Below are 14428 nucleotides of genomic sequence, written 5' to 3' on the forward strand. Positions count from 1 at the left end.
TTAAACGTGATATGATGCAGAAAAGTCAAGATGTTAATGTTTCTCTACAGACATTTTATGATACACAAATTTCTGCTCTCTCAGAACCTCAGCAATTTTTGAAGGGAAAAAATTAAAAGGGTGGGCGAATCAGAAGCATATACATATATATATATATATATATATGTGTGTGTGTGTGTATATACTTATTTGGGGAGGGGAAGAGGCGGTGATTGTGGGTCATGCAGTATATGTGTGTGCTAGTGGAGATTTCCAGCTCCGGTCTCTCCAGACTGAGTTGAGTCAAATGTGGCCCAGCACCACAGTTAATGTATAAAAATAATTTGGTTTAAGTATATGCTTAACATCAAGCATGCCTGGTCTAATAATTTCAAACCGTACACTTGTGTTGGTCCTTTGCTGCATTACAGCCCTCATGTCCTTAGTTCACATATGCGTAAGGGGTTCTCAGCTCCTAACTCCGCAGAAGTTCACCCAACTTTTCTTACCATGGGCATACTGTCCTGTGTAATCTCTGCAGGTAAGGCAGAGGTAAGGCAAATGACTGGGAGTGCAGAGCTTTGAAGTTGTTTAGATGTTTATATGGTAGTTATCCGAATTGCACCTGGGCATTTGCTGACAGCAGAAGAGACAGTGAGCCCCACTGCAAAGGGAAATGTATGCTTTTCTATGAAAATATTAACATTGCAACCATCATGCAGATTCATTGTCCTTTATTTATACAGGTTGAAGGGTTCATTTTGAACATAAACACCATAAGTTGCTACACATGACAGTTAGGTGTTCAGGTTTTTTTATGGGCTACACCAGAATTTGCAATGGAGTGGTCATTTCTGAAGTCTCGCATGAGTTTACTGTGAGATGGTGAAGTAGATGGCATCACCTTATCTGATACTGATGATACTGAAAGACATTATGTTCTTTCTGAGAAAGCGAGAGCTATTAAACCTCCCAAAGGGAAAGATTGTCTTTTGCATGGGAGAAGTCAGCATGGGAAAGATTTTTCTTTACATGTGACATAAAAGCATACTGATAAAAAGCATACATAAAAGCAAACTGATAAACAAAGGCAAACCCACACAGGCAGTCAGAGAAAACTGATCAGAAACTGAAAAGGTTTTACAGAAGGGTTCCAATAATTAAATGTTATATGAAGATGAAAATCTCTAAAGTAATTGCAACATACAAAACAATCAGTATCTGTGTCTCCTAAGGGCATCAGCCTTTGCTGAGACACTAGAAGATGCAGAAACACTGCTTAACGTTTCCCTGCACATGTTCTCAGGAAGAATGCTTCTGCTATGCACAATTTCTGTAATTTTCTTTTTTTTTGCATGAAGAACTTCATTCTTCACTTCTGCTTTGTCTTTCACTGAAAACTGACCACTAAACAAACCTCTTTTGTTTTATTATTCCTCAAAAGGCATAAAATGTGGACCAAGATTTTAACCATTTGCTAATACATCAGTTGACCGGGAAAAGTGCATTTTTGGTTGAGGTTACATTACAATGATTACTTTTATTCACTGTGAAGGAGGATATCTGATATCAATTTAGACCCTTGCCATCACAAAACATTTCTGTGGACACTCGATAGTGAAAACAAACAAACTGCTGCTAACGGCAGTCTGAAGTTCATTCTCAGCCGAGTTAAAATAACACTGCAGCTCTAGCCAGAGCTCACCAGGCTTGGTTTTCGTGTTCTACCACGGATTACTGCTAACTGCTATTTGCTTTACAAGTCACTCATTTCCCATGGCAGGATAACACAGTCCCCAGCTCATGCCTCTCTTTGATGTTGTGTGACCTCTTGTACCTTTTCCACTTCATTTTATCTTTAAAATAGATACAGCACTTTTTTCTACTCAAGAGGATAAAAGTGATAGCAATGTGTGACTCACCGTATTGTTCCAGGATTGTAAAAAACAGGGACTGCTCTCGTTTCTCACTTTTGTCCATCTCCATTTGGCAGTCATTGCTCTTCTTTTTGTCTTTCTTCCTCCCACCTCTGCCCCAGCACATTTCCACCTGACCCTCACACATGTATTGTGACAACTACCTTATCTCCAGTTTTTATTCATGTCTTTGTTTATACAGAAGCATAGCAAGTTATTTTAATGTGGGACTGCACATTAATTGCTATTTGTACTGTTCTGAGCTTGTTGATGTTAGTCCTGCTGAAGAGTCGAGAGTTCAAAATTACTAAGAGCTCCTGGGACTTGCCAAAGGTAAAAGCATCATAAAGAGGACATTTTTTTCTTTTTAAAAGAAACAAATTTGCTGAAACGTGGCAGAATTGTATCCTGTAAGGAAGTGATTGCAGAGGGTGGATATTGGGAATTGGGCAGGATGAACTGAACACTCAGGACACCACGTAGACCAAACTTGGGTACGTGTTCCTCAAACTGTTCCCTTGGCTAAATGCACGAGATTGCCTTCAACTGCTTTTCTCCTGGCTGTGCAAGAACACAATACTGAACTGTCAGGTTAGATTCTGATTAGATTTTAAAATGTGAACTACTCTAAAAGCCTATTTAAAAGCAGAAAAAGTGTGAAGTGTTGCAGAGAGTTTGTGTAAGTGAAAGAGAGGGGCATACATCACCACGTTTTACTGGGTGGGACCAGACCAGTTTAGCTGCTCTGGTCACCCTGGAGGGACGAGGGCCATCTGTTTCTGCAGTGGAACATCTGTATTCTGTCTCGCAGGTACATCCAGCTGGCCACGAAGTGCAAAATAGTGACATCAGGTAAACTGTTGTCACAGCTTGCTTTGGTTAGAACATGAACTTCCACAATCTCTGGAAATTTAAGAAAATGACCGTGGATATGCTACAGCAAAGTAATATTCTGGCCTTTTAAGTATCTACGTTTCTGAAAAATATTTGAATTTTAACTAATCAGAGCTGTTCCCTAAATTAATTTTAGTGGCCTTCAGAATTGCAGATATCATAAAATCTTGGAAGGTGAAGGAGGTATCTGACCTTGTGATACCTTGCGGTCCTTTTTTTTTTTGTGGTTCAAAAGGAGATACTGGTAGAAATAGTTTTTCTGTTCTGTGAAATGTATTGCCAGTTTGTGAATTTTCTTTATCTGGTTCAAGACCACAGGCCAAGACCATGCAAAAATGGTTTGTGAATCTCTTATGTAATGTAGCGTAGTTAGTTAGATTTTAAAGTAAACACATTTTAAACACACACACAAAAGATGTTTTTTCACTGAAAGCTATAAAAATGAAAAATTTCAACAAGGCAAATAATCTGCTTTTTGTATTTGGTAATTTGTTTTCTCTGTTGAAAAGTTGTGTCAATTGAATTTTTAAATAGAAAAAAAGCGTGGAAAAATTCCTTGATAATCGCAAGGAGCTCCAACTTACCTCTTCTACTGATTCTGGTATTGTTTGTTGTCATCCTTCCGTGGGACTTGTGGATCAGTTGCAAACCGCAGCAACATCTTGTTTCCCAAATGTGAATGGTGGTATCTGAGCATACCTGCATATGTCGTAAGGCAGAGGCAGCAAATAAGAGATTCTTCTCAGTACAGAGGGTTTTCACTACTCATTACACAATAGAAAAAGTTTCACGGTCAAATTTCAGCTACTTGGACTGGCGCCAAATTTAGGAGACCAAATATTTAGCTCTTCAGGGCTGCTGCTTCAAACTGCCTGTGACATTTACAATGTCAATCATCTGTCCTGTGAGGGATGGAGGTTAAAATCCACCTGCACAGATCACTGTGGAATAGCAAACAGTGTCATGTTATCCCACAGAGGAAATCACAGGAGAAGCAAAGGTAACGCAGAATGGTGATAGCAAAGACCCCTGATGTTACAGAATGTTGAACAAAGCGCTCGCATCAGAGCAACCTGTCGGGCAGAGGAAATGGTAGCTGTAACAGAGGTTTCATGCCGAAAGCAACAAACTAAACAACACAATCTTTTTGGGGGGATAAAGTTAATGTTTAGTTGACCATTTGTTGAGATGAGTGCTGGTGGAAGATGAATAGGCATGGCCAGCTGAGCCACAGGGGTGAATGGCATCTTTCCAATATGATGGCAAAATGAGCAAGCGGATTGATTTAATACTGTAAAAAATACCACAGAGGCACACCCAAACGCTCACTGTGGGTGGATGCTCCTCATGTCTTGGAACTGAGCCCTCCTCAATAAAAATTTGAGTATAAGAACCAGTGCCATAGTTCCTTAACATTTTAAAATCCTATTAGCAGCTGCTGGAAGTAAAAATCTCCCTGGTCTGTTAATACAATACATTTTTAAAGTATGATAAGTTACAGTTCCTAACATGCATGTTCCTTTACCATTAGTCTTTAGGCTCGTTTTCTTCTGATTACACTTTGAACATTGCTGAAATGGTTTTCATTGTTACAGACTTTCTTATCTCCCTGCTCCGGTTACTATAAACCTTCTTCTGTAATGAGTCATTCAAAAGTTTTCACCATAAAATACTTTTCAGCCAGTTTTCTATTTGATCAAAGCTTTCAAAACTACAGCAACATGAAATGTCACATTACTTTCTGGGCTTCTATCAAGAGTACATGGACAGAATAGATACAGATTTGTAGCAAACAGAAGAAAATTATTGAATAAATTTTTCTGTGTCAGTGGTTTTGAAACTAGCACGGATCTTGGTGTAAAATTTGAAAGAAATATTTAGAATAAAGTAAAATACATTTAAAAAACAAGCCTTATTTTACTAACTAAAACACTCAACTAGGGAAAATAATTTTCAAATGTTCATTAAATGTTCTTTAAAGCAGTGCACAATGATTAAATATGCTTTAATATCTGTAGGCAATATTTACAGTATTTCATCTTTTTAGAATACATCTCAGCGTATTAATTCTAGGGTTTTCAAAAGACATTTCCAGTCCTCTGAATTCTTCTGGATGCTTGAATCCCTTAGGCTTATTTTAGAAATATCATAATAAAATATTAGACTTCAATTTTCTTTGCAGAGGATTAAAAGGTTCTGTATGCTAGATCCTCAGAGAAGCCAGGAAAAAAGACAATTTATATTATTTTGCCGGTTTAAAGCAAAGAAATAAATTAGAATCCCTAAATTAGACTTTCTCCATGTCAGCTACAGAGAAATCCAGTTTATTTTATTTACATTCTTTTCTTGACAGCCTCTTGAAACTTCACATAGTTCTCAGGAAAATGAGATGAAGTGTCAGAGGTACAAAATGTCTGTGGAAACACCATGTCTGCAGTACTTCTACAGAACTTAACTTGTTTATGACCCATTCGGTTTGTTTTCAGTAACACACTGGAGCACAGGTTAGATAGCAGCAAATGTCTCAGTGAGATATGCTAGAAAAGGGAGGAAGCCTTAGAAATCCTTTCAAGTTGCATCAAGTTTTTATACATGTTCATTTATAAAACTGGCCAAGTCTCTGCTTTGCAGGTTTGCAGATTTGCAGGTACATACACCCATTAATTTCAAGTAAGCTGATACGTACTTGGACTACATGTCTATTTTTGCAGCAGCTGGAACAATATTAATTATTTTTTACATATTTGTAGAGCTTCAAAAATATAGAACATTATTATATTTGAGGATACCTGAAGTAGCCATCTGTCACTATGACAGCTGTGCTATAAACTAACGTAGGGAAAACATTTTTAACATTAAATTGTTTAGGATAGGTGCGTGCAAGACAAAGTGCTGAGGGACCCTGCGGAGCAGACTGAGCACACCCGGTCTCTGTAGCTCTTGGCCCTCACTCTCCACTGGGATCTTTGTGGTCTCCTGGAGTCCTGTGACTCAATTATTATTTTGAGTATGGGATCTTTTGTACCCACAGTGAAGTGAAAGCTGTACTGCAAGCCACAAGGTGAGGGATTTAGGGAATGGACAAGTGCTGCATGCCGTGGAGTCCAGTCTGAGGAGGTGATTAAGGGTACAAAGGATCCAGAGATGTTGCTGGAGCACTCTGCAGGGTGGCAAGAAGCAGTCTACCTCCATTCTGCCATTTGAGAGTGGTCTCCAATCTCTTGAACTATGCTAATGTTTAATTTGTAGACAGTTGATTGAAGCAGCTGAAAACAGAGCTAAGGGTGACCCAGCAGTTACACAGTGTGGATGACCAAGGGCTCATGATGCACCCTGGGCTTTGGGTCCAGCAAGGGTGCTCTGTCCAGCCCAGTAACGAATACTCCCGCTGAAGCTAACCTCTGCATGAGCAACAAGATGGCCTTGATCAGTGCTGTGTGTATTCTTAACATCTTCACAGAATCACAGAATCACAGAATGTTAGGGATTGGAAGGGACCTTGAAAGATCATCTAGTCCAATCCCCCTGCCAGAGCAGGAACACCCAGGTGAGGTTACACAGGAAGGCATCCAGGCGGGTTTTGAATGTCTCCAGAGAAGGAGAATCCACAACCTCCCTGGGCAGCCTGTTCCAGTGTTCTGTCACCCTCACTGAGAAGAAGTTTCTTCTCAAATTTAAGTGGAACCTCTTGTGTTCCAGCTTGAACCCATTACCCCTTGTCTTACTGTTGGTTGTCACCGAGAAGAGCCTGGCTCCATCCTCGTGACACCCACCTTTTATATATTTATAAACATTGATGAGGTCACCCCTCGGTCTCCTCTTCTCCAAGCTAAAGAGACCCAGCTCCCTCAGCCTTTCCTCATAAGGGAGATGCTCCACTCCCTTCATCATCTTTGTTGCCCTGCGCTGGACTCTCTCCAGCAGTTCCCTGTCCTTCTGCAACTGAGGGGCCCGGAACTGGACACAATATTCCAGATGAGGTCTTATACTGGTTTAGAGTACCGTGACAAGAACAGCATGAGAGCATTGATTTCTCAACAATGTTTGCTTATTCCAAACATAAAAGAGTCTAGAAAAGGGGATCTGGATCCAAGTTTCCCCACTTGTGCATGAGCAAGTGAACTTGCTTGACTGCAGAGTAGGGATCTACTTATGCTTCTTTGTTTCTTTGACCCCAGAAGCCACGAATAGTTTGCAACTTCAACGGAAGAAATTGAATTTCCTCTTATCCCTACTTTCTAACCTGGCAAGGAGGCCAACATGCTTTGATGAGGTGAATGAGGCTGAATCCCATCCAGCGAAGATCTGTCTTCCATGCCCCAAGTGACTTCTCCAATAACGCTAGGGCTGTATATTAAAGTTGGTCTCCAAGAACACCTCTGCAGTGGCTGTATTTTAAAGGAAAAATATGAGTCCTGTTGTCAGCCTTTGAAGACACAACATGAGCAGTTAAATCCAGCAAAGGTTTTAAGCCTGAACCAAAGATCAGTGCCAAGTGTCTGAGAGAAATCGGATTTCTGACACAGCGGTCTCAGCAGTGTTTTCTACGGGGTAACTTCAATATTGCCATTATTCTCAGCTGACTAACGCTCTCTAGGGAACTTGCAAGTGTAATCCAGACTGAAGATCTCATTGCTGGGGCTGGGAAACTTCAAGTTAAGGCTGACATTGCTGACTGTCATAATATTGCTTCTCCTTTTGGGTTGTAGAATTTTATTTTGAAGCAGTAACTAAGATTTTCTTTCTTTCTGTCAACATCTTTCTGAAAGGATCTAATAAACCTGCTAATCAGATGATTGAGTTTTGCATGTGGATTGCTGGTTTCCTCCTTTAGAACTGTCTATATGTCTACTTTAATTAAAGTCTAGCAGATTATTAAATCAGTAGAATGAAGAACCAACAGGATTTTCAGTCTTTATACTTTGCAGGACCTTTTCCAGCTCAGTGCTTTCCTTCAGTATCAGGTAACCAATAAGTTGCACAGATTTATTCTTCTTTTCTCTGAAGGAAGTGTTGTGGTTCAGAGTGGTGCTGCTGGTTGCTCACCACAGAACATGCACTCGAAGAATCCAAAGCCTTTTTTAATAACAGCAGATGTCCAGTAGTCCTGTCAAAATGCCAGGGTTTATTTGATAGCAGTGATATTTTTAATACCACATCTATGTTGAATAAATTTTCTGGCTTTTTATTAAACATCCAGAAGAGTTATTTGCATACTGGACAAATAATACTAATTACTTTTTTTTTTTTCTTTTGAGAGTGTGATTTCCTGAGAGTGAATGATTACAGTTTGACAGGTATGCTGAAAAAGCAGTGGCAGATTTGGGCATATTTGAAATTAGAGCATAAAATAGCTAATAGCTAATAGGAGTTGATGGGGAAGAGGGAAGCAAAAGACATGGATATGGAATGATCTTTTTTTTTTCTTTTAAATGATATGTGATATTATGAGGTTGGCTGGCGTTGCAGAATCCCTGTGCTGTTGCAAATTAAAATAGTTTTGAAGTTATTGAAGTCAACCATTTCATATTCATCTTGTGTGTCAGAAAAAAAGCTTTTATGTGACAATAAGCTTACTGGGACATTATTAAATCATTTAATCCAGTTGTTTGATGAGTTCCATGCCCTGATCACTTATAACCATGAAAGATTATGTATACATCAGAGAAACAATTTTTTGATGGGTGTGTTTATTTTGCTTGTTGAGTTTATAATGCTGGTGGTTTGCTACTACCTTCACTTCCACTTAATCCAAGGAGTTCATTTGAGTAATTTGTTTCCACACAGAATGCCTTTCAGGAAAATCTCTCAAGTTCTTTATAAATGCTCTACATTTACTTCCCCTCCTCCCCCCCGTCAGTAGATCCACAGCCTCTCTTCTTTCCTTTGCTCTGTGCCCCAAATACACTTTTTCACAGACATGGCTCTGTAAGTGAACGGTGACTAATGGGATCATTCACAGACTTAAAGGTCTCCCTGGCTTTAGGTATCTGTCGAACAGAGATGTTATTTTCGTCTTGCTCTATGGGATTCAGATTCATTTTTAACAAATTCTCTGGGCATCTTGTTCATCTATACACCCATAAATTTAATACTGTGGACTTGGAGGCTATGTTTTTAAGACAATATAGATATGGTCCAGGTACCAGACCCTCACCCAAGGCCAAGTGGCAACGGCTGTCCCCACTGCTGGGGCCACGCTTCCCAATAGCTGCCTTGCTCTGAGCGGGGCTCTTCAGAGCAGTTCCTAACAAAGCCAGAGCTGCTGAGTCAGATGGACAAACCTGGGTATGGTGCCGCAGCCTCATCAATGGCCATTGTTTATTTAGCAGTGTAGATGAGCTCTCTGGGCTTCACTTCAAGTCATCCTCTGAACTGGCTGCACCACTGCTGAGGGTGGACTTGCCTGATCCACAAGACCGACTCATCCTGCTCTGATGATAAAGCACTGGGTGGTGTGGCACAGGCAGCCTTCTTGGGGACCTTTCTCATGTAGGTGGATGTGGGATGGCCCCACTGAGACACAGGACTGCTGAGGGGGGAGAAATGGACCCTGCATCTAATAAATTTCTGGTTTCTGCATGGTAGTTTCCATGCTTCAGCAAGTAAAACCTGGTTATATCAGCAGAGTGTATTTGTCTTTGGCTTCTGTTTGACACTTCCACTTGCAAAATTGCTACAGCTGGAGTTGCAAGCAAATGATTTCTTTATTATTCCTAGCAGCAGGTGCTGCAACAGCCTTTTGGCTAGAGTTGTACTCTCTTGGTCCATGGTTTCTATATATTTGATTAGATGGTGCCATGCTGCTCAGATGGGATGCTAGACCTCCAATAAATGTATTTTGTTATACAATCCATTATATAGTGCATCATCATTATTATTTCCATAAATCGATTTTAGTTGGCAGCTTTCTGTTGCCATTTGGAATTGTTCCAGTAACAATTTGCATTCTTTTTGCATGGCATCCTAAAAAGAATTTGGAAGTTAACACAGCCTGAGTTTGGTTTTATAATAGCTGCTGCCCTTCTGGCTGTGCTAGAACACAGAAACCAGCTATCCAAGCAGGACTGACATATTTATTTTGATTCACATATGGTTTATGTATTCTTCAAAAATGTCTTATCTCAACATTCAGTATGGCAATTTAGGCATCTGCCTCCAGTGTGCTTATGCCAGAATCATGATGCTAAATATCAGGTGCCTGTCCCAGCAGGGTGACTGAGAACAATGCAGCTCACTGCACAGTGGAGGGACAGAATGATGTTCCTCGCTCAGAACAGTGACCCAAAACCCCTGTCTGTTGCTGTAGGACCTGCCTGTCCCTTGCCAATCGATATAGCATGTGTCTGGATTTCCCATTCCCCTATAGAAGTGAGGTGCTTCTGTTAGAGCCCTCTCCTGAGGGCTCAGTGATGAGTCTCTAAGTGATGCTGCTAGAGAAATTTTGGCTTGTAGTGCTGTAGTTTTGCTCCTTACTCTTTGCAGAACAGGCCAATGTATAAAGACTTGGGAAATAAGTTGAATTTCCTCTTCAGCCAGATGGGAGTCAGAAGAACATTCTCCCTTTCTAGCCTGCAGAAGACCTGGGGGTAGACAAATCCTCCAGCCTCTCTAAGAACAAGAGCAGAAGAGGTCATGGCACGAGGGTCTGTGCAGGTACCACAGAGCCTGGCACTGGTGGGGCCCTCACTGCGGAAGGGGGTTCAGCTCCAGTCTCTGTGGGCTTTAACCATCTCTGAGCTAAAAATCAAAAGGGAGCCAGGATGAAATCTGTACAAACCAATTCAGTCCAGGCAAGCTCGCAGCAGTGTGCAGGAGCCGGAACTGGCCTCCTCTCGGAGCTAAAGCCAAGCTACAAATTGCCATTAATAAAACCTGATTTGGACTCAGCCATTTGTTATTTTTCCATCTAGAAGTGATCACCTCACTTGGTGTCTGCTAGCTAAAGGCAGGTTAACTTCAGCTGCTGCTCAGGATGACTTTCAAATGGAGCAAGAGGCTTTTCTACAATGAAAGTGCCCGGCAGAAGGGAAAACAACTGTAGTCTAGCTGTGCTTTCCCTATTATTGAGAGTCGCGTATTGAGTTCAGTGCTTAGATGCGGAGTTTTCCAATATCTCAGTAAAATTCTCCGCTAAGTAAAATGTAAATAAACCCCATGTTTTATAGATAGATATCTATCAAGGCTGCAGAGGCAATATTGACTGAGGAGATAACGGAGTACTTGGTGCATCTGATAGGAAGGTCAGATGGTTGTCCATATGGGGACGAGCAGGTAACAAGGACAGGGAGTGTGTCACTGCAAGGCGCAGGAGTGGCTGCCTTCTCAGCTGGCTGGAGACTGGGCACTTCACACCTGTGAGTTCACTGGTGACTGGAGGAATCAGCTCAGCCTTCTGTTTAATTAAAAAAAAAAAAAAGGTGCAGTTTCACCCATTATGGCAGTTTCATTTGCAGGCTGCATTGCTGGGAGAGTTGATGGGTCTATCGCATGAAAGGAGAATGGGTGATATGCATTTAATCTCTGGCAACAACCTTCTGATTTGGGTACTGGAAGCTATTAAAGAGGAAAATAAGGGACCGAGAGGTGCGTCCAAGTATGGTGTTAATGGTAGCACTTTCAGTTATGATCACACAATCACAGAATGTTAGGGACTGGAAGGGACCTCAAAAGATCATCCGGTCCCTGAATGCAAACCAACTATCTTGGGCCCTGATGGGTCTGGTGGCAGACCAGATGCAAGGAGATTAAAACTATGAAGAACACAACACAGCAAGTCAGTTTGGCCACATTCCTCAGACAGAGGGACCCTCTCCTGGTCACAGATGAATAAGCACCATCATTCTGAGCTGCTGTAGCCACAGTGTCCTCCGCTTCCCAGCCCTTGGTACAGCTGCCCACACATCTTGCTGGCATCCTGCTTGCTCCCTGAGACCCACCAGCACCATGAGACACTTTCAGGGATGTTCCAGTGTGCTGGATCTCATGTGTCCTTGCAGCACATGCCCTGCTTGTGCCAGAGACTGCTCCTAAGCTCAGCAAGGCAGGTGAGCTGGTTTGGGAATGGGGAACAAGCTGTCCTTAACAAGCAAAACTAGGCATTCCCCATGGTTCCTATTGACGAGCTCTGGTTTTTATGCCTTGTGTGAGGTGGTGATGGTGATTAAGAATGACACATATTGTCATCCTGAAATGTCAAACTGATTTGAAGGGAAAAAATTTATAATCATTAAACAAAATTTATTTCTTGCAGGTGCTGTTTCAGAAGCTGTGTAAGGAAGAAGCAGGTAAGACACTGCATTACTTCTCGAAAGTTTTTTGGTGTAGACATGCATGCATTGATGGAGAACCCACAGGAACCTCTGCTATTCTGAGTTTTAGTTATTTAGTGCAGTTGCTATTACCACTTCCGTGCTGTTGTTCATGACATAGTGGTGTAGGACTTACATGGTTCTTAGGAAAGTGGATAATTCAGCAACTTTTGACTTACACCTTGCAAGGTGAGTTCTGAAGTAACAGGGATAAAACCAAGTATTTGTTATTGGTGTCAGAGTGGGACTCAAGGTGTTGCCGTGGCACTGGCGGGTGTAGGTGAGGCACAGTGAGGTGTTCCTCAGTGTGTTTTCTGGCTCAGCACTCACATACCTGCCAAAGCTGCTGAAGATGCTCGTTACAGAGGCACATTGTCCAAAAAATTTAACTCCCTCCCCCCAGGCCTCATCCCCAGTTGCAGAATCACAGTGACCAAATCACTCTTTAGCCTGAGGTCACTAGCCTGTTAATACCATTGTCAATGTTAACAGCATTGGTGAGTTTGACTCTTCTGGGGAAATTATTTAATTAGAACTGACGTTCTGCAAAGTACCAAGGTCAGAGCAGGAATGGATACCCTGAGCCCCATGTACATTTGTGTCCCAGGAACTAATGAACGGTTTGGATAGACAGATATACGCACGGAGATCCTGATTCAAGCAAGATACTTAACACGCAATTAAACCTGTATTTGACAAAACCAATTCATTGCAACAGGGAGCAAGCAACTGTTTGGATGATTTGCTTAATTGAGGGTAAATGTCCTTATTAAATTGTAATGAAGCACAATTAAGAAATACAGAGAAAATAAACTGCTTCCCAGAACAGGGGTTTCTGGAATTTCATAAAAGCCCCACAGTTTTGAAAAAAAAAATGCCCCCAAACTCTAAGTGAATCCTCATTCCCACAAAAGCCTTTGCCAACCAGGAATATTTCAGTCATAAAACAACTGACCTCTGGAGTCACCCATTACTGACTGCTTTTTCTCCTTTGTTAGTCAATATGTATGCAGCGTCTGTCAGTTAAAATGAAAACAATTGGATGCCGTTCTTGTAATTATCCCTCTGACCCTAGATGACTTAGCATCGTTTTGTCTGGCCTGAAGGACTAGTTTAAGCCAGTTTGCTAACGCAGGGATTTCTTCTTCCTCAGAGCAGCATCTGTCTCTGCTCTGAATTGCATCCTCGGTTCTTTCCAAGGGCCACCTTAACTCTGTTACAAGCAGATGAATGAAGCCTTTTTGCAGCCAATGTCACGGATTCAATGGCTCTGCTGGCAAACATGCTGATTTAGCAAAATGCCAGAAACCTTGGCCTAGAAAACTCAGGTCTCCATCAGCAATTTCACCCTTATGGTCACCATCAGGTCAAAAAACATGAAGGTGGTTGAGCAAAATACAACTATTTTCGTTCAGATTCTGTGCACATTAACTTTTTCTGCTTTATGAGTTGTATGTGTATTTATTTCATTATGATATTTGCCAATGGAACATATGCCCGTGCTTTTCCAACGCTAAACAAATCCCATCAATTTTGAGATTGATTTGACAATTGGTTTTGTTGTTTTCATTGCTTAGATCAAAACCTCTCTGCGCCACTGAAGACTTGCTTCGTTAAGAAAAGGAAAACAGAGCAATGGCACTTAAATTTTTCATAAAACCGATTATTTTAGCAGTGCTCTAGATTTTCACTATGATTAATATTTGAATTGTTTTATAATAACATTAATTTTGTCACAGAAAGACAGATAATGTTTAGCACACATCTTTACAGTAGAACATGATGGTTGAAAATTTGCAGGTATGAAAGAATGACAGGTCATTTCCTGACACACTTTGGTCACTGAGGTGGAACTTTACTCAAGGAAATCTGGCATATGATAGAGCTGGTAATAAATTCATCATTAAAATACTCCTGGCAGAAAATGCCCATTTCTTCAAACTGAACCATTTTACAGTAAAAAGTTAGCATCCATTAATTTCTATTTCAAATCATTTCTGTAAAATTGTATGCATGTCTTGACATGAGATGATCTAGCAGTTTTCAGAGTGAGAAGTTTTGAGTTTTATTTGGCTTTCAAACTTCTGGCTTTGGAATTTGATATGTTAAAGCATTTAAAAAAAATAGAGAAAACATAATTTAAATTTTAAAAATGGCCAAATCTTTGTCTGAGGGACTGGGTTCCTTCCATATTTGCAGTTCCTAAACATTTCTGATATTTTCCCTACTTTCTGAATAAGAAATTTTTTTCTGTTTTGCAATTTGTCACAAGAAGAATGCCTGTGCTGCCTATTGGCCAGCCGAACACAGCACTCTTCTGCTCAAGTT

At 40.9% G+C, this 14428-nt stretch overlaps 1 protein-coding gene across 2 annotated transcripts in view; it reads left to right on the top strand.

Moving 5' to 3' along the window:
- STARD13 (StAR related lipid transfer domain containing 13) overlaps nt 1-14428 on the top strand; it is a 307752-nt gene that overhangs the window by 122252 nt on the left and 171072 nt on the right. For both annotated transcript variants that reach the window (XM_065628745.1, XM_065628737.1), the window contains one exon: nt 12043-12076. In XM_065628745.1, coding sequence (XP_065484817.1) covers nt 12043-12076 — 34 coding nt within the window. The remainder of the gene's footprint in view (nt 1-12042; nt 12077-14428) is intronic.

The sequence above is a fragment of the Caloenas nicobarica genome, chromosome 1 (genome assembly GCF_036013445.1).
Source record: "Caloenas nicobarica isolate bCalNic1 chromosome 1, bCalNic1.hap1, whole genome shotgun sequence".
NCBI lineage: Eukaryota > Metazoa > Chordata > Aves > Columbiformes > Columbidae > Caloenas > Caloenas nicobarica.